The 25159-nt window shown below is 34.8% G+C and overlaps 4 protein-coding genes across 7 annotated transcripts; 2 read left to right on the top strand and 2 right to left on the bottom strand.

Moving 5' to 3' along the window:
- The first annotated feature begins 3057 nt into the window (after positions 1-3057).
- LOC133700995 (ethylene-responsive transcription factor 2) lies at positions 3058-4314 on the top strand. Its single transcript, XM_062124742.1, has one exon. It carries the CDS (start codon positions 3275-3277, stop codon positions 4115-4117), a length of 843 nt encoding a protein of 280 aa, XP_061980726.1. The 5' UTR covers positions 3058-3274; the 3' UTR covers positions 4118-4314.
- Positions 4315-4433: 119 nt separating this feature from the next.
- LOC133700996 (COP9 signalosome complex subunit 7-like) lies at positions 4434-8738 on the bottom strand. 4 transcript variants are annotated; one of them, XM_062124747.1, is made up of 8 exons: positions 8439-8738; positions 8228-8303; positions 7961-8049; positions 7616-7704; positions 7295-7518; positions 5843-6008; positions 5414-5517; positions 4591-4889 (listed from the first exon to the last, which is right to left on the bottom strand). In XM_062124747.1, exons 1-5 carry the CDS (start codon positions 8598-8600, stop codon positions 7512-7514), a joined length of 423 nt encoding a protein of 140 aa, XP_061980731.1. In that variant the 5' UTR covers positions 8601-8738; the 3' UTR covers positions 4591-4889; positions 5414-5517; positions 5843-6008; positions 7295-7511. The 4 variants fall into 4 exon arrangements, with proteins under 4 accessions (XP_061980727.1, XP_061980731.1, XP_061980728.1 ...); XM_062124744.1 differs by having other exon boundaries at positions 7295-7365; positions 8439-8737; XM_062124745.1 differs by having other exon boundaries at positions 5908-6008; positions 7295-7365; positions 8439-8737.
- A 6605-nt stretch (positions 8739-15343) lies between these two features.
- LOC133700351 (ubiquitin carboxyl-terminal hydrolase 3) lies at positions 15344-20428 on the bottom strand. Its single transcript, XM_062123851.1, has 9 exons — positions 20212-20428; positions 19496-19627; positions 19052-19090; positions 18597-18702; positions 17715-17773; positions 17478-17552; positions 16507-16555; positions 16317-16393; positions 15344-15729 (listed from the first exon to the last, which is right to left on the bottom strand). The coding sequence occupies exons 1-9, from the start codon at positions 20284-20286 to the stop codon at positions 15643-15645; spliced, it is 699 nt and encodes a 232-aa protein (XP_061979835.1). The 5' UTR covers positions 20287-20428; the 3' UTR covers positions 15344-15642.
- Positions 20429-21049: 621 nt separating this feature from the next.
- LOC133700541 (carbamoyl-phosphate synthase small chain, chloroplastic-like) lies at positions 21050-25159 on the top strand. Its single transcript, XM_062124102.1, has 10 exons — positions 21050-21315; positions 21469-21601; positions 22767-22855; positions 22930-22990; positions 23102-23169; positions 23277-23405; positions 23492-23598; positions 23690-24037; positions 24331-24496; positions 24883-25159. The coding sequence occupies exons 1-10, from the start codon at positions 21180-21182 to the stop codon at positions 24930-24932; spliced, it is 1287 nt and encodes a 428-aa protein (XP_061980086.1). The 5' UTR covers positions 21050-21179; the 3' UTR covers positions 24933-25159.

The raw sequence follows: 25159 nt of genomic DNA, 5'->3' as shown, positions 1-25159 counted from the left end.
CAAGACTGGCCACGGACGGTATAGGATCATTGAGAATCAAGGCATTCTCAAAATGGGTCCAGGGAAAACAAATGAAGTGAAAATAATAATAATTGTTATTTTTAACGAGGAAAATGAGCGGCCACAAGTCGCCAATAACACCAACCAGTATCAGGCCCCGGCCCACAAAAAGCACCAATAATATCGAAAAGTACGACTCCGGTGGTTCCAGTCCCACTTCCATGTCAAGGCCAAGAATTTAAGCTAGCCGTCCTTGAGAGGAAGGGGACAAGGTGGAAAAAAGGGTCATCATCCATATGAGATACACACCTTCCTTGAAGGTAACTTGAAGGGAGAGGGAGTGCAATCTGACGACGAAGTGGTGGGTCACCATGCTCAGGGATTGAAGATCTTGATGGAAAATCGACCTTTTGAGAGTCTTATCAGCATCCATGGAAAATTTTATAATTTGTCCAGGACGGATGGATCCCTGTTGCAACAACAATGGCTTCTTTCATGTTTTTTTCTCCTCCCAGGTTGCCCACGAGTCCACGCTGCCTCCTGCTTTTTCCCCGTCCTTTTAATTTCTTGGGTTGATTTTTCCTCTTTTAATTTCAGGAAAAAAAACGCCTCGTGGAAAACATGGACAAAAAATAAAATTACAAAACCCTATTAAATCAAGAAATAAAAAATAGTTAAAACAAAATTTGATAGGAGCTTAATTAATTAAATTTTAAATTTATTTATAAAAAATTATTAGTTGAGTGTCATAAATATTAGAACTACTAAAAATTTATATGGTCACCATTAACTTTAGAATCTTGACGAATTAGTTGAGGTACGTGTAAGTTAACCCGAACATCCATGATTAAAAAAAGATAGTTTGAGTGTCATAAATTTTAGGACCACTGAAGATTTACATGGTTGTTAATTTTAGGGTATCAAAAAATTAATCGAAGTACATGTAAGCTGATTCCAACATCTATAATTACAAAAAAAAAAAGAAATAATTGAAAAATATAGAAAATAAAAATAAAAAACTTGAAAAATAATTCATGGAAAAACTCATATCGTTTTGTGGATTTTTATTCACCGTCGGCACACTATGTTCTTTGAGTTTTTCATCTCCCTATTTTCTTCTGCATTTCTGGTTTATTTTTCTAGGTCAAGATTTTTACTCCTTGAAGTTTTCCAAATTTATTCTTATTTTTTTCGTATTTTAAGGGTTGTTTTGCATTTAAAAATAATAATCAACTGATTTTTGGTCTGTTTGGTAGTCAATGAGAGAAAAAAATCATTTGACAAGTTTAAGAAGAAAAATCACGATGAGCAAGGAAAACTAGTCGATCAGCGAACATATATATATATATATATATATATATCCAAATCGAAGATATTGTATACATGAACTTTTTTATATTCAAAATATCCTTACTATCCTTTTGGTTATATCTATTTCATATGACTTGTAATTGTTTAGGTAGTGTTCTAGTAATTGTTTTAAGCAACATTCCAAATCAAATAATTTATTGAAATAATATCTTAATAATTTACTTGAAATTATGTTAAATTCATATTAAATTCACATTGCATTGTATATTAAAATATTTGTATATATAATTATTTATAAGCCCCAGTCTAAAACAAAATTCTGATCACATATTAAAAAAATTGATCCAGTTTTTTTAAATAATATTATTTTAATAAAATTAAAATTAAAAAAATAGAATCGTTAAATTTTAATTAGATCAATTTAGATTAGTTGAAGTCTAAAATTTATTTTCAAGTTAATTTATTAAGCGGGTTTGGATGGATTTTATAACTATGTATATATTTAATGAGTTGATGATTTTTTTTCCTATTTTTCCTTAACCCTTAAAGCTTTAGTAAAATCAAGGGTGATAATTTCACTTAATTCATTGAATATTTAGTGTCATTCTACTCGATAAGTTAGATTTTTTTTTTTCTAATTTGATTAAATGATATCCAAGTTAATTTTTATTGGGTTCGGCTGAGTTTGGGAACTCGGCTGCGGCTGCGTTCCCAAAAAATTTAAATTTTTTTTTGTTAAAATTTAATATGATTTGTATGTTTTGGATCATTTTGATGTGCTGATATCAAAAATAATTTTTAAAAAATAAAAAAAATATTATTGACATATATTTTGGCATAAAAAATTATTTGAAAAGCACCCGCAACTACACTGCCAAACACGCTCAAAATCAGATGTTAGATAGTAAATAAATTTGATCGTTCCATGACCTTACATGAGTTAGGGATGGATGATGATCGGAGATATTTCAAGTTGTATGTGTAAAAAAAAACATGAATAAATGTGATTTCATTAACTTACCGAGTAAAGGGTATTTTTTTAGGGTATAAATTGTTTTTTAAAATATTTTTTTTAATAAAAAATATATTAAAATTATATATATAGTTTTATTTTTAATAATATGGCATCAAAACAAACCAATAACATAACATAAAAATAAAAAAAATTAATTTTTTTTAAAAATTATGATCAGACCGTAATCCTCCAAACCAACCACCCCAGCTTTTACTTTTATGTATTATTTGAGTTTTTTCCACCCATTATTTAAGTGTTAAACAAACACTTAAAGACTTATTTTGGGATAAATATAAATTGTTTAAATTAAAAAAAAAAGCTAAAGTAATGAAGAGCCGTACACCACACCACATGACTAGGGATCACACCACATGACTAGGGATGTTAATGGATATCCATGGATCATACTATATATATATATATATATATATATATATATATATATATATATATATATATATATATTACTCAACCATGGATTTCGAGAATCCATTACTCAACAATTATTTAATATTTAATAAAAAAATAAAGTAGTCGGCGATCACAAGGCAGACAACAGGAGATAGAGAAAGAGACAAAAGACAACTTGCTGCTCTAAGACTACAGATGACATCATCATCCCTTCCCTCATCAAAGAAACAAATATCGCAAATTTAAACACGTGACTAAAACTGCACCCGATATTTTTAGAGAAACTTCAAAGAAAAAAAGGCAGGTTCCTCCGAAGCTACCATCACGCCCACAAAGGATAAACGGCAACCCCACCTGCAATTTTATTAGTATTTTTGAAAAGTCTAGCCGTCCCCTTAGTACATGCATCTTCCTCCCTATATATCCCCAGAAAATCCCCATCAGGAAAGAAATACAAAATCTCAAAACCCACAGCAGTACTCAGCACCCTCTAAACCTCTCCTCAAAGCTTGAAAAAGAATTAAGGAGTGATTGATAATGTACGGGCGGAGCTTACTTGATCAGCCCGATTATGCCTCTCTTGATTCCGTTCGCTTGCATTTGCAAGGCGAAACTGTTTCTACTGCTCCTACCACTACTTGCAGCTACACTCCAGCAATTACAACGACGACGGCTGCTCCAGCTGCTAATTGTACTCCACCCCTTGTTTATTGCAGGAGCACAAGCTTCAGCAGCTTGTATCCTTGCTTAACAGAAAACTGGGGAGACTTGCCACTCAAGGTCGACGATTCCGAGGATATGTTCCTTTATGCTGTCCTCCGCGACGCCGTCACCGTTGGGTGGGTCCCATCACTCAAAACCGACCAACTGGTGCAGCCCAATTTCCCACTAGTGAAATTGGAACCCACAGAGAATCTGGCTGTCTCGCCGCCCTCCACGGCGGTTCCAGTGGCTGAGCCTGCGGTGCTTCCGTCCAAGGGGAAGCATTACCGGGGTGTGAGGCAGCGGCCTTGGGGGAAGTTCGCAGCGGAGATTAGGGACCCAGCGAAGAACGGGGCCCGGGTTTGGTTGGGGACGTTCGAGACGGCGGAGGATGCGGCGTTGGCTTACGACCGTGCTGCCTATAGAATGCGCGGGTCGAGGGCGTTGTTGAATTTCCCGTTGAGGGTGAATTCCGGTGAGCCTGATCCGGTTAGAGTGACTTCGAAGAGGTCTTCTCCGGAGCCATCATCGTCGGTGGACAGCGGGTCACCGAAGAGGAGGAAGAAGGTTGGTGGCACAGCGGGTGCTGCTACAGTGGTGGCTAAAGCTGGGTTGGAAATTGGGAATGGGGTTGGATGTCAAGTGGGTACCCATGGCGAGCAAATGTTGGTTATCTAGATAATGTTTAAAAGTGAAAAGGTCTCTAACATTGTGGTGATTTCCATAATTTTGAAACTGTTAGGGGTGGGAAAAACAATCACTGCTAACTGGGGTAAAACTGTAAAAGGATTGTGAATAGAGTTTTGCTATTTTGTGATTTTGATGTAAAATCTCTTCCAACGGAAAATGGAAACATTTCATTCTATTTTTGGATATTTCTAGTCTTTAACTTTTTTGGTTATTAATTTTATTTGTTGTAGCCACGGCAGAATTTAGTAAAACTTCGTATTGCCACATCATTCAACTCATAATTTTCTACCTCTGTCATTGTTGATTTGCGGTCAAATGACCACAAACAAAATGGGAACATTTTAAAGCAGACATGTCTGGCTTCTCAAATTTAAGACTATCCATGGAAGATAACCAAGATCCCAATGCCCGACCAACGGAGGCATCATGGAGATGCGAGAAATCTGTGTAAACACAATCAATTGCTTTGGTTTTGAAATATCAGCTGCTGGTTTTAGAAATATATTGACATGCATGCAGAAAGACAATAAAAACCAACATCCTTGCTTTGAGATAAGGATACGAATCTGCACTAAATTTGAATAATTTCCCCCCTGAGACTTCATTTTTTTTTTAAAAAAGAGAGAAAATGGTGACAAATTCCTGATTCTAGCTGGATAATTCCTGATTCTAATATGCCATGAGCAACTTGGTTTACCACCAGGAGACACATCAAGGGTACAGCGACCTTCTTCGCCTGTAACTGTGCGGTGACCAGCTCCTGCGATTTGGAAATTAACAAGATTGAATCATAAGACAGAGAATGGAAAACATGCAATCTATGTGAATTAAACCTGATGAATGGTGAAGAACATGTAGAAGATGGTGATTAAGCCGCTGCATTTCTTCTTTTTGATAAAACATATCAATGAACTTCACTAAGATGGTGAATTCGTATCAGATGAAATCAGAAAGGTTTAATTGAGAAACAAGGCCATGGTGCCACTTTTGTTTCATTAATTGCACATATTTCACATCCACCAATGTCAAGGATCAAGCTGATGAAGAAAGACAGCCAGCTTACTTTGTCATGTTTCAGCCACAAGAGGACGAGAAAACTGGGTTTTCTGAGGCTCAGATGCATGACTATAGGTTACAGTTCATACAAAAATAACTTGCTTAGTTGCCTCGTTAATCAACTTAATTCCCCATCCATATATTCAACAATATCAATGGAAATTACTGTTTGCCTGAAATGAATGAGTAATCGCATACAATATAGAACACAACTTTAAGATGGATTACCTCTTGGATCGCATGAGATCCTCTTCATGTTCCATTGGTCCACCAAGAAAGTCAAAACCATCACCATATTCCAAGAAACAAAGGTCCTGCTTGTGCTGTGATTTCTGCCAACCAAAAAGAAAAAAAGGGACCTTATAACAGGAACATAATTTGCAGGAACATACAGCTCAAGATTCAGGGTTACTAAAATCACAGCACTCGAATTCCTCCTCATCACATATTCTGGAAATTTTATGGTAAGAACTGCTTCGTATTATTTTATATAAAATGAAATGTGTCTGCTTAAAACTTATGAAGAGATGAACTTAAAACATTTAACATAACCAAAGTTTCTTTTACTTTTCATGGTTGGTTCTCCAATGCCACAGGGATCACTGATAGCCAGAAATTTAGAAGTCAAATTACAACAGGAGAGGAAGGAAAACTCACAAAGTAGAATGCATATTCAGCTTACACCTTAAAATGGATATTTTTCTTTCCTTCATCAATTCTACCTTGGAGTTCCTGCTGGTGATCCATGTTCAACTGACACATTTTACTAGCGCAGTCAATCTTTTCTTCAATCAAGGAAAGCACGTTGTCTGAAGTGGCTAACCTGAAAGTTGCAAACAATAGCTGTGACATCCTTCCACACCAGCTTCACAAGGACAATAAACATAAGGAGTTTGCGGGGGGATTGGACCAAATTAAAATGGGATTTAGAAAAAAAAATTCATGCTTTGGTGAAATTAATGTGAACACAACAATTTCAGAAAATCCAAAGCAGAGAACGAAATCACATGATGTACACAGCAGAGAACACTAGCCACTCGAATTAACCAATAGATCCCAACACATCATTGCCAACGGAATATGCAATTGTAGAAGTCACACAGCGAACAAATGACAATTTAATTTTCACGATCTTATTCAAACCACCACCCAATGTTCAGTGTGACCACCAAAATGTGGCAATAACACTGGACTAACTTTGTCCATACTCGCCCACAACAAAACTAAAATGGGCAACTTATCATGGATGAGATTTCAGCAACATTTCATCCTGCATTAGTCCTTGTCTCAACATCTTGTGGGATATTGAATGACATAACTGGATGAATGATGGAACAAATACTTTGATGGAAAGTGAAGCCCCCTTTTCATACAAGTCCCCAGCACATCTCAATTGATTTTTTTAAGAAGATCCTCTTGATTGCAAAACGCAAGACAAAACTCAAATTCTTTAGTTTTGTCCACTGGGAGTTTATTAAAACATACTTTCTTCAGTATTTGGCTGCATCATGATGCCAAGTTCTCCAATAGTGCATACAACATGTAACCTCAACTGCTTATCCTCCTTCAGCATCCCTATTCTTGGCTACAAATTGTGATTTGTCTCGAAACCACGTGAGGTTGCCCCTAGGGTTAGCTAAAGGTAAAAGATCATAAAGTGCAATGTAGAAGGTGACGTTCATGAATACAACATCAATTGAAATGACTCATCGAGACATCATCTCTCCAACAACTTCTTAAACAGAACATAAAGCAGTAAATAGTTTAATAACTCCACTATTTAGATGCATATCAATAAAAAACATGTTTTCATAAATTGTACTTCATTATTCCAAGTCATTGATAAAAGAACCATATGGTGAAGCCCCCTTTAACATGACAGAACAAGTCTGCCTGTGTTTAATTACCACGTCCAGGGATCGCAAACAATTTGAACGGAGGCACAATTACTGCACCTTGACAAGAAAGAGATGCTCCAACCAGGAATCATTCTTAGAAATGCAGAAACTAAGACAGTCAATGACCTTAAATAGGACTTTGTGTGGAATCTGTGTTGAAATATACTTGAACTAAAGCATGTATTTGAAAAAATAGGGACTATAAGCCTACCAGTTTCCCAAAGTATCTATCATACTCCCAAGCTGCCCATGCATGAGATCCCTCTCTGCTGCAAATTGCACCTACAAATGAAATAACCCCAGAGAATCAAGCATTAAATCGAAAACATTTATTAGAGACTTGATGAAGCCAAACAAATGACTTATTCTTCACAGGGTAAATAATTAAATCTCAAAACATCTTCCCAACTGATTCAACTTCCCTTTGACTATGCCCTATAAAAAAAGCATTACAAAAGGATCATTCAGAATTAATTAACAGGGAAGGCAGATACATGTTTCCAGTACCTGATGCAGAAATGGGGAGACCTACCGTATCATGCAGTCATTTATTAGGAAGTCTTCAAGTTCACGCACATTAGAAACCTCAAGCTCCTCTTGAAGTTTATTGTAAGAGAGAACCTATAAGGAGTAACTAAAATTATAACAGCAAAATAGCATTTTTTTTCTTAATGGAGAATATGAAAACAAGCAAGAGTTTATCCTGTAGAACATGAAGCAAAGGGAAAAACTCGAGCATAAAATTCTAATTTTGCAAGACAAACTGAAATCCCATGAAACGAAACAAACAAAATAAAAGGAGTTCACTCCAATTGCAGCTATAAATTTCAAGAATTTCAAATGAGAAAAAAAACTAACATTAGTTAAAATCCAGTACCTTATTGGTCTCAGAAAGAGTAAGCACAGTGAGTTGTTTGAGCTTGAGGATTTGATCCTGTGACAACTTTGGCAGCATAGCAGAATTACCTTGGGGATTACAAATATATAAATATTCAAACATGAAAAAACAAACCTACACGCACAATCTAAAGAAGAAGGAAAAGAAAAGAAAACAATCAAGTGCATTGCTTGTAGGAGATAGATAAAGCCAACCCACAAAACAAAATCGACAGCCAAAAAAAAGGGTAAAGTTTGTTTCTTTTACCTTTGTAATCACGCCAGGTTCCATAACCAAATAAGCGAAGCAAATCAATATAAGCAGAATCCTCAGTTCCTTGAAGCTGCCATTGAGAATTCAGGTTTAAAATAAATCAATTTCTCTACAAGAAGCAAAACAATTAAAAAAACAAAGATGAACATTGTTGAACGCACCAATTAATTTATTAGCTAAAATAAAATAAAGAAGAAAAAAAAACCTGGAGGATATTAGGGAGAGATAAAATCTCGGAAAAAGCGAAAAGAGAAGGGTGAGAAGTGGCTTCAACGATGAGGTTGGCGAGAGAGGAGGTGGTTTCAAGAGTCGAGGCTTTGTTCACGAACTTTTGGATTACTTGGGCTTGCCCTTCCTCGATCTCCATTGTCGACTGCTGTTTTTTTCTTTCTTTCGACAAAATTTGAATGGGACACCAAGCTCAAGTCTTTAATAAATACATAGACACACACAAAATTTGACGGTTTCAAAGATAAAATTTCATGCTACGTGATCATGCAGAATGACCACCTTCATTGTGGATTGTCGCACTGTTATTATAGACAGTTCCATTGTTATCGTGGACGGCTACACTGTCATAAATGGCTGAAGTATTAATAGTTAAATTGATTAGTTGTCTGATTATGAGTTTGAGTTTACTCAATCATTAAAAAATTATAAATTGTTAATTTTAAAATTTAAAATACACGCAAAATAACTCAGCACGCAAAATGAGAGGATTGATGGGCTCTGGTCTAAACCAATTTCCTCTCCTCTTGGGCTCGGTTTTAGTTCCCTTCTTCTTCTTCTTCTCTTCGGCCTCGGTTTTGAATTGGACTCGATCTTGATTGAGCCCTTCTTCTCGATCACAAGCTCGAATTTGTGCCCACCATCAAGAGTATATACCTCTTAATTATCACATCAAACCCCTGATAATTGCCCTCACTCTCTCTTTTGGAACCATTAAAAACTTTTATTTGATCAGTGAAGGAAAAATAAAATGGAACAGGAGCCTATGTTTAGCAAACTTTTCATGCTATAACGCGGGTCTTAAAAAATCAATGTTCAAGTGATAATAATACTTTCAAAGAATAAGTGAATTGGATCATTGACTTAGTCATACTCTCAGTCAACATGAATTAATCTACATGTAATTTTATAAATAAAAAATCAGAATAATATCATAAAAAATAATAAAACTCAATTTAAACAAACCTAATATAATAAAAAAATTAAAAAAAACCAATTATAAAAGAAAAACCTAATGCAACTCACATGTAGGTTTTTGTATATTTGTAAGTATATATTTCATGATCCTGTAAGACAGTGTATGTTTACGCTGCTGCGGCTGTGTTTCGCTTGAAACGCAGCTCCTGCATGTTTGGTTACCAAAAAAAGGGATTTACTGTTCATGGGCCCCGTCTGTTTTGCGTTTGCAACGCAGCGACGATAGAAGATGCTTGGGGTTGCTTTTGTTGCAACTGTGTTACAACACAGTAAACAATGGCGCGCCCTACAGCAGAGAAATAACCAGCCCTTTCCCTTCCCCCTTTTCTTCTTCAAAACAGCTTGGGGTTGCTTTTGTTGCAACTGTGTTACAACACAGTAACAATGGCGCGCCTTGCAGCAGAGAAAAATAACCAGCCCTTCCCCTTCCCCCTTTTCTTCTTCAAAACAGCTTGGGGTTGCTTTTGTTGCAACTGTGTTACAACACAGTAACAATGGCGCGCCTTGCAGCAGAGAAATAACCAGCCCTTCCCCTTCCCCCTTTTCTTCTCCTTCTCCTTCTCCTTTTCCTTCTTATTTTTCTTCTTCTGCACCATGTCTCCACTGTTCTGCAACGTGAACAGTGGAGACTCCATTGTTCACGTTGAAGAACAGTGGAGCGCAGCTCCTTTACCACCGCCCTTTCCCCTTCCCCTTCTCCTTCCCCTTCTCCTTCCCCTTCTTCTTCTTCTTCTTCTTCTTCTTCTTCTTCTTCTTCTTCTTCTTGTTTTGCACTTCTCCATGTCTCCACTGTTCAGCTACGTGAACAGTGGAGATCAGCTCCATTGTTAATGGGCCAGACCCGAACCTAAATGCATCGAACCGGGTCCGACCCAAACCTAAATGCATTGAACCGGATGTGACCTAGTAAAATAAAAAAATCCAAAATTTTTTCTCAATATTGTGTTTTATTTGAAAAACTAATGTTTAACATGATTCAATGGCACTACATAATTACATTTGAAGGAGATCGTATGATGACATAACATTTGCAGAATTTGATCGCAATCCCAATTTTATTCCTGATGATATTTTACCTTATGTTGTTGCACGCTTAGGAAACCATGGAAACTGTAGTCCTTAATTTATTGAATAGATTTCATACATGATGAAATTGAACATAGTTTAATCTAACAATAAAAATACTTTATATAAAGTATTGTTTATTTCATGATGTAATAGCAGTAGTTAAATCGTTAATATTTCAATTAAAAATCATCAATATTAATATATGTCTTTTTTAATTATTTTATAACCTTAATTTGAAAAGCATTTTTTAACCAAACACATTAAATTAATTTTTGTTCAACTTTAATTTCAACCACAGTTTTAACCAAACATATATTTTTCCAAATCAACCTCAACTAAAAGTACTTTTTATAAAACAATTTTTTTCAAACCACAACCACAACCACAATACCAAACACACAAATAGTCATGGTTGTTAAAAAACATGATTTCCTCCACCACAGACCCAACACTCCACGAAATTGTTTAGTGCAAATTAAGAAATGGGCTAATGACCATTGACTTGGAATGAGCTGAAGGGAGAAGGGGACCGTACCGCCATCTTCATTGTAGGTCCCTCCACCACATTGACATCTCTACCCACATTTGCAGCCTCTCTCTCTCTGTAATCCGTCACCATCCTATCGTTGTCCACCGAAAGATGAATGCTCCCTCCAACACTGCCATCATAAGCCCAATCTGGAAGAACTTCTCTTTCTCCTTCTCCTTCAAGGTCCATTACTAATCTTCGAGAACAGCGCACCAAAACTGTAGACATCCACTTTAGCAGTTACAAGCGCATTCTTGAACCATTCACAGGGCACATAGACTCAATCGTGTCCCTCTGATCATCATATGGGTTCGAGGTTGATTTGAGAGAAGCAGTTTTTCCAACCCAAAGGCGGTTATTCCTGCATTGAGATAATAATCTAGAATATGTTTTGAGGCTTAATGTCACAATGGATGATTGGGAAATCACATTCTTCATGTGTTGCTGTTAGTGTGATATATCATTGATTAATCACTTGACCAATTATTAATTTTCTTGTTAATATTTTTACTTATTCTTTGTTTTTTTCCTTCAAATAAAGAAGAAACTATAATTAAAAATTTAATTTCATGAATAAAGATAGCAACCTCGTAAAATTTTAAGATCTTAAAACTTCAAAAACGATAAATTTATCTCATTTAATGCCAAGTAAAAATGAAAACAAGCACTCGAATAAAAAGAAAAGAAAATAAATAAAGCAAAATGCTAAAAGCAAATAGGATGAATAAAATTGCAAAAAGATATTGCATTTATAAGGTTGTGGCAATCATTTTCACTAGTGGATTACCTATTTATAATGCTTACACATTAAAATAAACTAAAAGAAATCTTGGTTTTACTATGGTGCAAATTAATGTAGTTCAAGACACAAAACACAATCGATCGATTATATTTTATTGTAACTCAAGTTTTTTTTTTTATTTCATACTTTTTTATATTGAGTTGGTTAAAGATCAGATTTGAAGCTTTGTCTTAGTTCAATTTGCATGGGATTCTCACAGTGTCAAGAAAAGAATTATGCGCTTAGTTGATGATCAGTTTTGAAAAATAAAATTTTATTTTATTGATTTAAAATAATTGAAACTTTAGGGACTAAATTCAAAACTTGCCAAATTTCCAAATCAAGGGCTAATTTGAACAAATGAGGAAATTTTGTTGGCGTGTGTGAGGAAGGCTGGCACATTGCGGTGGCAATTGACCTTTAGAGGATCTCTGGTTTCTTCATCAATGATGCGTGTTGATGGAGGATCTCTGGTTTGGCCTTGACGAACCATCTTTCTTTTCATTTTCTCTTTCTCTTTTTTTTTTTGCTTAATTTTCATGTCTGACACTCTCGTTATTTTTTCAGTTTGCTTTTCATATGACTATCTTGGTTTCATGATCCACGTCATAGGTTTTGTAGGTTCATCCAGGTTTACTTGGGATTTTTTCTATCCTTTTTGTTAATTGATATTTTTTTTCTTTCAATTTCATCCTTCTATATTACTTCTTTATCACGTTGGTTGGGAATTAAATTTTGTAATTTATTCTGGTTTTCTTTATGTTAGGTTATCCAGGTCTCACAATCTAAGTTATAAATTTGACAGGTTAATTCAATTCATTTTTTCTTTTTTTTTAATTGACTTCTTTTCCTATTTTGTTTTTTAACATTGAATTGGATGAAAATTGAACCTCATAATTTTTTTTTTGATTTGCTTTTTATGGAGGTATCCTATTTTCATAACTCGAGTCGCGTGCTTGGAAGGCTGACTCAGATAGTTTTTTAGATTCTTTTTTAAAAATTGAATATTTTTTTTCCCAGATTCTTCCTTCAATAGTTTGTTGATTGGTTATCAAGTAAGATTATAGAAGAATTTTCAAAATATTGACAAGTAATTTTTATGCAGGTCATTAATGATTGTTTTTATTTAATTCGGTTGATTTATCATGGCACTTCTTCAAAATATTGACAAGTAATTTTTGTATCGGTCATCAACGATTTTTTTGTTTAATTCGGTTGATTTATCATGGTTGCCTTGTTTTGTTATCATATGAATGAATTAGGTGAAATTATTGAACCCAGTTAGGTTTATGATCCGAGTTGCAAATTTTTCTTGTTTCTAGAAAACACGCTAGCAGTGTCTGGTTATTCTTTTTTTTTTTACATTAAAAAATATTTTGATTAAGTACACGATGTAGCACAGGTCACCAATTTAGTTGAATCCTAATACAATCGAAACTACTTTTTAGTGACAATTAAGTGAATCCCAGCCAATTTACAACACTTGATTAGTTCAATCCACTAATAACTCGTGTTTTGAGTAGATTGAACTTCTAGTTATTCGAACGCACCAAATTGATCGTTTTAGTCAATAGCTTTTGATTTTTCCTAGTCGATTAGGATTTTTTAAGCTTAAACGATTTGATATGCTCAATTTCAATCTTTCATTCTCTATTTATTAAATATGAATAATTACTATTTTAATTTGGTCGAGATGTAAATAAATGTTTATTTTTTTTAGGTAAACATCATGTATACATAGAAGCCCTTTTGCAATTTAGAATGCAATCTTAACTATCTTATGCCAATCAGGTCTTGGAAGTGCAAAGATAGAGTTTGCTAAAACACCATTACTCATGAACTCATATATCAAAAGCCAATGAGATCATTCACTCAGATTAATAGAGAATGTTTATTTCTGTGGCTGTTTCTGCGTTTGAAGCAGACCACAGAAAAAAACTGTTTGGTTAATTACTAAACATAATTTACTGTTTGTGGGATCCAGTATAATTTACGTTCAAAATACAGGTTTACCAAAAGCATCTTCAAGCTGCTTCTCCTTCTCCTACCGTCTTCACAGTAGAGAGTTTCACTCTTCACTGTTCATGGTCGGACCGGGTTTGACCCAAATTTAAATGCATTGGACCGGGTTCAATCCAATAAAAAAAATCCAATTATTTTATTTTATTTTTAATTGTGTTTTGAAAAACTAGTGTTTAACATTATTCAATGACACTACATAAATTAGAAGGAGATCGCATAATGACGTAGCATTTGTAAAATTTGATCTCAATCCCAATTTCGTTCATGATGATATTTTACTTGATGTTGTTGCACGCTTAGAAAACCATGAAAACTGTAATTCTTGTCGGATGAATTTCGTATGTTATGGAATTGTAGATAGTTTAATGGAACAATAAAAAATATTTTATATAAAGTATTATTTATTTATTGATGTAATAACAATATCTAAATCTACAATATTTATATTAAAAACTATCAATAGTAATATATATAGCTTTTTAGGTATTTTATAACCTCAATTTGAAAAGCATTTTTAACCAAATACATCAAACTATTTTTTGTTCAACCTTAATTTCAATCACAGTTTTAACCAAACATATAGAAATATTAAACCAACATAAAAAAATACTTTTTATAAAATAATTTTTTTTTAAATAACAACTATAATAATTACCACAATATCAAACACGTATTATTATCTCTGCAAGGAGATGGTGCTTACCTTGTGGTAGCTTCTAAGAGATTATAAATATACAACACATCTTTCCTGGCACCAAGAGGCTCACAAGCGTTTAAGTTCCTAGTTACTCCTACGAAAGAAGAGGAGGGAGAGGACAACGATATGTGCCGCCCTATCATCTTCTTCATTTCTATTTTCTATTTGGAAAACAAAATCATAAGACTTGGTTGTTTTTTATTTTAAAAAATACAAAACACCAATAATCAGTTATCAAAGAAAAAAAATGATTTCAAAAGTAGCTGTTAGTTTTGCTCTTCGATCAAGACCCAAAACAATCACAATTTTTGATTTTTTTATTTTCAAGAATTTGAAAAGAAATAGAAAAAAAATATTATTTTAATATATATTTTAAAAAATAATTGTTACCAACAACTCTGGTGGGGGGAGTGGGGACTAACATAGCAATGTGGTAAATTCAATAGGTTTCTTTTAGAAGGCCTAAAATGAAGATGAAGATGGTTATGCAAATGTTTGGAGGATGAGCCCAAGTTCCTTTGCTTCCTCCCATGTCCATCTTCATCTCGTCTTCAAGGATACCAAGCAACAGGCATCTCAAAGTTCATTTATTTCCCTACGTTTGTTTACCTCTCAATGCATGAGCCGTAACTCCGCAATATCTGGCACTGTGTTTGGAATCTATGGCTGCCGATGTGAATTTGTTTGCAAGGATAACGCAAAGAAATGATCCCATAATAAGAGAAGAAATGATCCCCAATACGCACAGGCCTGCTCCTCCTAGCAAGTAACGCATCTTGAACACAAATGATGAGTGGTAAGATAATATGATCCCAACGCACATAAAAAAGGTTTTTATTTCTTGGTAAAGCAGGCAGAGTTTTGTGCTAAAATGTTTAATGGAAATAGTTAAAAACGAAATGATTTCAGGTGCAGAGATACCTAGCTACATTGACGACAGCTGGAAGAACTAAATAAAATGTTTGGTAGAATGTGAAGTGATGAAAAGAGGAAATGTGCATCTGTTATCCCTTTCCCTTCCATTACAGTATATTCTACCGAGCATTGCCTAAAATTGCAACCATCTGCGCCTGGATGAGATCAAAACACCAACCTTGGACTGAAACCTAAGCTCTCTTTGAAATTGCAATTACATTAAAGTTGAGCGAGCCAGGATTTTTCTCGATCATGCCTTGTATGACTTTAGCAGCATCCTGTTACGCAATAAAGGTCATTAAAATACATACAAACTCAAGGGTTACATGCATGTTCATTCCTTGACGTAAATTACTTTTAAAATTTTTCCAGATTAAGGCCTGCCTGCAGCATAGTATTGGAAAGGGTTTTGAAAGTTCAAAAAACTGTCATGACCGACCAAAAGGCTGAGCACAGGACAAACAGCATAGAGTTGACAAGACAGGTTTGTTGAATTTTAAAGCATAAAGGGAGAGTCTTGTTCTTAGCTCAGAACATCTTCAGCAGCATGGCCTCTAAAACAAAAATTGTATGCACCAAAAAACTTTCTAAGCCACAATATTCAGCGACTTCCACTTAGTAATTAAAGCAATAACCCTCTCAGTGCTGAAAATTATCATTTGTGCTTCATTCTAATTGTTTCAATATTTCTATTACCCAAAAACATTTATCTATAATGTTCCCTTCCCAGCAATCACATACTCTAAACGTTTATACAGACAACAAAATACACTACACATTTATCTCTAATGTTCCCTTCTTAGCAATCACGTACACTGAATGTTTAAAAGAACAATAAAATAAACTAAAGGATTGTAATCTATACCTGTAGCAAGCTGCCTGGTGAGGATGCACCATGAGATATTGGCCCAGATTTTCTTCCATCAAGCTCAAAAAGTTTTCCTATGTACAACATAACTATGATTTAGGATCATGAATTAAGAAAATCACATTTTTTCTTTTTTAATGCTTTAAACAAGTATAGAGAAAGAGAAGTCAATTATTTTAGTATTTACCATCTACACAGGTGAAGCAGATAAAATGAGTGTCCACATTTTCCGTTGCCTGCACAACCAACAATTAACAAGAAATCAAAAGGAATGACCTCAATCAAGCAAAATGAAGATGGAGCAAAAATATTGCTGCTTTTCAACAAAGTTTATTGATTTTGGTCATTGAGTTTCATTGCAGAGCCTTTACAACCATTGCTGCCCATTATTCCCCCATCAAACATGAGAAATAATGCCATACCTGCAACTTCACATATTAAAAACCCAAGCCCAGACTTTTTCCCCATTGAACATAGTTTCATCCTACATTTCTCCCAAAGTCTGTTCATCAGCCCGTCTTTCTAGCTCTTTCAAGATCCAACCTCTTCTTCATTAATTTCTCCAACTCCATCCTATTCTCCAAATTAAACTGGTTAAAAACCATGAAGATTTCATTGAGCTTCAAAGAGCCTATTTGCTGAATATTGCCATGGGTCAGAAGCTCATGTAGTTATGACATGTTTCTAACACAGGTAATTGACCCAATTATGCTAGCTTGAGGCAAACAATTCTCATCCAACCTCCAGAGCTCCAACTTAGTTCTTTAGCACCCATGCTTAAGGTTCTTAACTCTATGGAATATAGTAATCATTATTTTCTCCAGTAAAAAACATAAATATTGACTGCCTTGTGTATATTTCTTAACCAGCATGCGCATTAAAAAATAAAACTTCCTGTACATCAATTAGAATAAGATAAAACCTTTATCAGTTTGATCACTTGTTAAGGAAACATAGCTTGATTAAATACTATGATCTATTACTGTATTCTCTAATCATCAGAGGGGTTTCCTGCCCATGCCAAGAATAAGTAAAACAGAGTAAATAAGAAGGCTTATTCTTCATGCCTCCTTATATTTATAAATTGACATGATGTCACCAGATAAAATACAACATTCCATCACTAGTCACCAAAATTGTAATTACCAAATCACTCACCTCTGTATCACCTCCTGTGGCCGCTACAGAATGAGCATCTTCCATTTCTCTGTCATTCTCAAGGAATCTTGCTCGCTACATGAATAAAATGAAGATGTCACAAGGAAGAAAAGGATGCAATCATCAAATTCATCATCAAAACATCAAAAACTCTGTAGACATGAGTTTTTTGAGGCAGGAGAAGGGAGACAGAGCAGCAGCAGAATAGCCAAAGACAAAAAAGAACTAAAGTAAAACCTCCAATGGATCCATGTTTGCAGTTGATTTGAAAAATCTATCCAAGAATGACCTGTCAGCTGAAAATAAAAGGTTAAACAACAAAAAAATAAGTGATAGTTAAAGTGATAAGGACTTCAAATCATGTGGTAATGATCCTGATAATATTGGCAGATGCATTGAGTCCTTAGTTCACAACAATTCACATTGACAGGAAGTATGAATTCACAAAAGATGGCACGCTTCTCAGGTGAAAAAACACTCATTGTTGATACCGAATTAACTAAAACATTAAATGTGCCTGGAATGGCAAGTTTACAATCACACAATGGCTATTTATGCCATTTTGAGATAGCAAACTCATAGATTTCCGCATGATCCAAATTGTCAAAACAAGAAAGGCAAATGGTTGAGAATGCAATCACATTGCATAGCAGGATCCATGCAATGAAAAGTACTTGTAGATATAACAGTATAATAGATCCTTCCATGTGATTCAGAAGCTAAGTTAAGTCTTGTTGCCCTCTATGCAGCCTGTCAGAATTCATCCTATAAATTCAAAATCTAAAACAATTGAAACCATTCACATGGATGATTTGGAAGCAAAGCCCATCTGTATCCAATTCCTGATGTTTTTTACTCCACTGATTCCCTTCAAGGCTCTCACCAAATTAAACAAGAAGCCTTTTCTTTGATCAATTTTATTTATATTTATTTTGGGGAGCAACGGGCATTCAGAACTGGTTATGAAATACATATTGAAGCTTTTAAGAACTTTGATATCATGATTTAATTATATAAAGAGGAGGGAAACCTTGTGTTTTTTTTTCTACAGGGGTGGGGGTGATTCCAGGACTATATTTCAGTTTTCACTTGCTAAAAAAGATGGCATGAAATACTTACTGAGTTTGATCTCTGAAGTGATATTCCCAACTGCATGAAGGAGTCCTATTGTTCCGCAAGCATTACCCACGGTTTGTTTCATGAAATAAACTTTACTGCTTGGATCCTACACCCAGAACACATGAAGAAATGGCAATTGAATTATCAAAGCAAAATGAACCAGAAGTCAAGAACATTCTATTTGTGGACAAAGCAAAGTGAAATAAATTGTGGGCAAAAGGTAAATGCATTTGATAACAATGCTCAACATATAAACCTCGGATCTTTGACACACAATGGGAGCATCTGACTGATTAATTCTCTTTATCATTTCCCATAATTTTTACAGGTCCGGTTGAACAATTCAAAATTTGTCACTAAGATTGAACAAAAAGAATTCTAGTGACACACATGATGCATGCCGATTAATGCAAAGAAGTTACATTCAACCTATGATCAAATGCCACTGTACTCACCGTTTCAATGCTTTCCTGCTGAATTCTCTCAGCTTCGCTCTGGATTAAGAAATAAGATTTTCCCAAAATCAGCAGATTCACATATTCACACTAGTTTTGCAACATGCAATAAAGTACATCTTTTGGGGAAATTAAACTTCATTTGCTAAAAAGGTCATGATCAAGAAAGGAGTTTAGAAGTCTAGCGGATGTGGATGGTTGTTGCTCTTGAATCTACTAAATCTAACTCATGAAAAACTATTAAATATACCTTCAGCAAACATGAAAACTTGAATTAAAGAATTCCAAAGATATTCAAGAGAAATCATAAAAGCAGAAGGAAGATAGGAAGGAGGAGCTGTTTTTACACGTTAGTGTAGATGCACAAGTAAAAAAGAAAATCCACATAGCAGTTAAGTACAAGAAATGCAGTCACAACAGAACTTGGCAAGAAAGAACAAAAACCTGTGCTGTTATAGGATATAGAAACAAAACAGCAAGTACAGGCTTTGGAACCATTTCCAAGAGTTCCTCATCCAAGCCATAAACATCACAGCACTCTGCTTCATCCAGTGGAAGTCCTAGACCCCAAAGAAACTGCACAATGACAAAAATATCAGCACAGATTCAATGAAGAAAATGTGAAAAAAGAGAGACAATCTGAAATGGAAATGGCATTTCAGTAGCAATCTGTAAAAAAAATTATTTTTATTTTTCCTTCTTAAGAAGAAATCAACTAAACCAAACTGATCCTCTGTGCCATTAAATTCCATTTCACAACCATTTCGTCAATGTTTTCTCAGCAAACACAGCACAGCACACATAGGAAGAAAAAAAAAAAGAGAGCATCTCTAATCACCATGAAACAACAAAAACCAATCCAATCATTGAGTAAATTCCTCTCGAAACCAAAAATATCCCCTTCACTCTTCTCAAACCATAAGCAGAACCAAATCATTCACAAAACCCTAACTGATTATTTTTTAGTTTGAAACAATAACAATTATCAAACAGATTCTAAACATTACTTCTTTCTTTTTTAAAAAAAATTCAATGACTGAAAAACAAAATTAGTAATGTATTATCTCTTCGATTCGAAGCATCCAATCAATCAAACAGATAAGAAATCAATTATTTTCAAAATAAATAAAAAATAGAACATTACTGGTGTAGTAGGGTACCTGATTCATAACATCAGGGTTAGCTTCAAGAGGAAGCCACCTCTTAGCACCAGCACTTTCATCGATAGTCGTCATTTCTCTCTAGCTTTCTAATCCTTCTCCTTTTCTCTCTCTCTGTATATATTTTTTAAAATTAGAATAACGAAAACAAACAGAACGGAAAAAAAAGAGAGAGTGAGAGAGAGAATGAAAGAAAGATAAGAGCAGATGCTGTTTTTGGTTGCTAGACTCTTTTATACCTTGCTTGCTGGCTACGATGGACAACGATGATGCAAAAAGGCTTTCGGATAGTTTTTAATTTTAAAGGTTAGTAAATGAAAAATATATTAAAATAATATATTTTTTATTTTTTAAAAATTATTTTTGATATTAGTAAAAATAATCTAAAAATATAAAAATAAATTAATTTAAAATAAATAATAAATAAATATTTTTTTAAATATTGAAACAGGTTAGGGGTGAATAAAAAAATTTAAAAACTGAAGGTATTAAACACACCGTGTGGACTGTAGTAGTGTCCTTGATCCTTGGACGTATCCATAATTAGGCCCATTATATATGAAGCCTAGACCCAAATCAAACTCCCTCCAGCCCATTTACAAGTTTTGACTTTTGAGAACCAAACCAAGGGTAGAGTGGACACAGCAATTGTTTGCAAACAACATATTCAAGTTTCTATGTAATGGGCTTTAAGCCCGCTATTAAAATAAATGAAATCTTACAGCCCAAATCAAGCCTATACTCTCTAAATAGACTATTCATAATGGGCTTTATGCCTAAATTTAAACAAATGTAATCTTACAAAGCCCAAGTCAAGTCTCTCTCCATCTATCAGCATCTTTCACTGCCGGCAAAAGGAAACACAAGGGTTTATGCTGTCTCTTGGTGATTAAAGAAAGCCAGAGGCAGCACACACGCTCGCACAGAAGCTAAAACCCAAACAAAACAGACAAAGAAAGAGAGAAAGAATGGAGCTTGCGATAAAAACCCCTATTGCCCCAACAACACAAAACTTCTTAAAACCAAAACCAAAGGTGAAATCTTTGAGGGTTTTCAGTCTCAAGTGCGTATCTTCTCTTTCTTCCTCAGATGGTGCTGCCACTGGTAAAAATCGCTTCTGTTTTGCTTACCCTTCATCTTTCTAATGTTATTTTTCTGGGGTTACTCTAAATTGTTGATTTGTTGTTTTAACTGAGTGTAATGTGGAGAATGCGTGCATGAAAATGTGAAAAATTGGGGGCATTTTTGTTTTTTTAGGTGTGGTGGAAAGACCTTGGAAAACTTCAGATGCTAGATTAGTGCTTGAAGACGGTTCAGTTTGGAGGGCTAAGTCATTTGGTGCTAGAGGAACTCAAGTCGGTGAAGTTGTTTTCAATACTTCTTTGACAGGGTAAGATTTCTTCATCTTTTTCGTAAAGAATTGAGTTTTACAGCTTGTTTGAAATCAATTCTTAACTGAATTCAATTATAGTGGTTGATTTGAATTCAATTAATAAATAAGATGAATTCAATTATAGTGTTTAATTTGAATTCAATTAATAAATAAGTTGAATTCAATTAATAAATAAGTTGAATTCACATGTTTGTTTGAAAGAGATGAAATTCAATTCATTTTGTTTTTTATATTACCCTCATTACTATTATTTTATTTCTTTAAAGTTCTCTCTCTCAAAAAAAGATGGGTAGATGGGTATTTAAAAAAAAACTAGTTTTAACATTAAATTACTTCTCTTTGGAATTGTAAATTAGAGGGGTTGACCTCTGATTTACTTTTGTATAATTTTTAGAGATTGAATTCTATTTGGAATTCAATTCTTAATACTCAAAATGATAACATGGGATTTCATTAAAAGCTCTGAATTGAATTCAATTCAAAGAGTTCCAAATATACTGTAAATAATTTTTTTGGGGCTTTTTTTATAGTATTATGATCTTTTAATATTGTAGAGTATTTCCGTTATGATATGCTAGCTTGAGTTGAGTCAGTAAAAATAACGATGATGTAAATCAGAATTTTTTTTTGACAAGGTAGAGTTTTCCTCAGTTTCAAAATTTTAGGTTTGAAACATTTGGACTGAGATTACTCTAGCTTCGTGTATTTAGATCTGTACTGACACATTCACCATAATATCGAGCTGAGCTTAGACATTGACCATTTGAAGTGGTAGAATAAAATAGGATAATTGTCAAGTCCTCCCATCCTAGGAATTCTACTCTGTTATTTGGTTTAGATAGAAATCCTGTAAAAACCGATGTCTGAGGTGCGTTAAGGGACAGAGAAGGGGTTTACCATTGATGCAGGTACATTAAGCGAAGGCATATGTGATACCTATTTGAAGGCCAGTCAAATGGCAATAAGCTGATTGGTTCAAGTCTTAAATAAGTTCTGTAAACTCTACAAAGATGTATGCCAATTCAAAGTTTTTCCAAAAGCTAATGCAGCATTACCATGGTGGCTTTCCAAGCCTATGTGAAGTGCAATGTCTGTTTCAATTGTTAAAAATTTTGCATTATTCATTATTTGAGTATATATCTCATATTTATTCACATTCTAGGTATCAAGAAATCCTCACAGATCCTAGTTATGCTGGGCAGTTTGTTCTTATGACAAACCCACATATTGGGAACACGGGGGTAAATTTTGGTAGGTGAAATGGCCTTCAATTCTTGTCTGTATATCACAGGAGTATATATCTGATTTGATGTCTTGCATACCAGATGATGAGGAATCAAGGCAGTGTTTCCTTGCTGGTCTTGTTATCAGGAGCTTAAGTATCAGGTGCTGTTTCTTCTTCCAGTGCTTTCTCATCAGCTCCATCTTCACTTGGCATATCTAGTTTTGCATCTTTTGTTATTATGTTTGTTGAAACTATCTAATAACTGGATTCAGTACGTCGAATTGGAGGTGCACAAAAGAACTTGGTGATTACTTGCTTGAAAGGAACATCATGGGAATATGTATGTTAAATTTCACTTTGTTGATACTCTGTTTTCTGATTATTGTCCTGCTTTGCTTGTCGTTAAATCTTAACCTTTCTACTTGATGTTGTTTCAATATATGACAGATGATGTTGACACACGTGCAATCACCCGCAGATTGAGGCAAGATGGAAGCCTTGTCGGTGTCCTTACCACAGAAGAATTGAAGACAGATGAGGAACTTTTAAAAATGTCTCGCTCATGGGACATAGAAGGTAAAAGATTTAGTTTACTTGACAGATATGGTTGTGAGTATTGCTGAATATTGGCAGTTCTCACTTTTACTGGTTCAATTTTCCAGGTATTGATTTGATAAGCGGCATCTCTTGCACTGCTCCTTATGAATGGGTTGACAAAACAGATCTAGAGTGGGACTTTAACTGCGAGGGAAGAGGAGAGATTTACCATGTTAGTATGACTCGCCATAGTTTGTTTTCAGTTGAAGATCTTTGTTTACAAGTTGATCTTACTCTTTCTCATGCTTATTCTTGGATTGAAGGTCATTGCATATGATTTTGGGATCAAGCATAATATACTCAGACGCTTAGCATCTTATGGCTGTAAAATCACTGTGGTGCCTTCAAATTGGCCAGCATCAGAAGCTCTAAAGATGAAACCAGACGGAGTTCTTTTCAGCAATGGACCTGGAGACCCTTCTGCAGTTCCTTATGCTGTTGAAACAGTCAAGGAATTGCTGGGAAAGGTTCCTGTTTTTGGAATTTGTATGGGCCATCAGTTGCTTGGGCAGGCATTGGGTGGTAAAACCTTTAAGATGAAGTTTGGCCACCATGGAGGAAATCATCCCGTCCGCAACCTTCTTGCAAACCGTGTAGAAATTAGTGCCCAGGTGAGTTTGCTCAGCAGTGACCTGTTTAAATAAATTTCCAATATTTGAATGGTGAAAGTCATGAAAACATGTAAAGCAGGTTTGATTTTTACTAAATGCCAAAGTTAATTCATTAGATATCAACGAATAAGCATGATGATATTATCCCCCATGGATTTTCAACTCAATGTTTGAATTAGAAATTAGAATGCAATGGTTAAGACTGTATGTGCGCATGGTTGCATGCATTTAGGGAGAGCTCTCCTTTTATTCCATTCTAGTCACATTCTAACATGCAACTGGTAATGTGGCAGAATCACAACTATGCAGTTGACCCTGCATCACTTCCTGAAGGTGTGGAAGTGACGCACATTAATCTTAATGATGGAAGCTGTGCTGGTCTTGCTTTTCCTGCACTAAATGTCATGTCTCTACAATACCATCCTGAGGCATCACCAGGACCTCATGATTCAGATTCTGGTAATCAAAGTCCTCTCATTTATTTTACTTGTTCCTTTTCATTCCATTTCTTGCCTTTCTATGCACAACATAAAATTACTTCTCTCTATATAGCTGACACAAGTAGCTATTGCAATTCTGAAGCAGCTAATGCACTTCTCAAGTAATTCCTCTATATTACTGAAAGGGAGAGGGAGAGAACAATGCATAATTAAGTCCTATCCTCGCTTCATTTTAGCTTTTCCCTCTGCCCACAAGTGAAGCTGGGTGGTGTTTAATCATTTTTCTTCTTGTTGATGATGATGCATCATGATCAACATTGTCGTCATCTTCACCTCAATGCTTATATTAAAATATTGGATGTAATTTCGTGCACATCATATCAACCTAGTGCTTTCTTGCCGCAGTTTTTGGAGAATTCATGGAGTTAATGAAGAAAGTAAAACAAAAGGCATAAGCAGAAATGTCTATGATTGTGGGAAGAAGAGACGGTGATAATCTCAGGGTTGTCTTGCTATCAGTTTTGTTGGTCTTTACGAAATAGCCGAGATAATTTATGTTTTTCCGTTGTTGTAGACCATTAAAGAAGTTTCGTGGGCTCGAACGTACCATGTAAATTGTCCTAGATTTATAGTCTCCTATATTTGGTTCTACATGAGATTCGATGAATTTTGGTGTGCACAA

The sequence above is a fragment of the Populus nigra genome, chromosome 8 (assembly GCF_951802175.1).
Source record: "Populus nigra chromosome 8, ddPopNigr1.1, whole genome shotgun sequence".
In the NCBI taxonomy this organism is placed as follows: Eukaryota; Viridiplantae; Streptophyta; class Magnoliopsida; order Malpighiales; family Salicaceae; genus Populus; species Populus nigra.
This window is presented reverse-complemented; position numbering and strand designations above follow the sequence as displayed.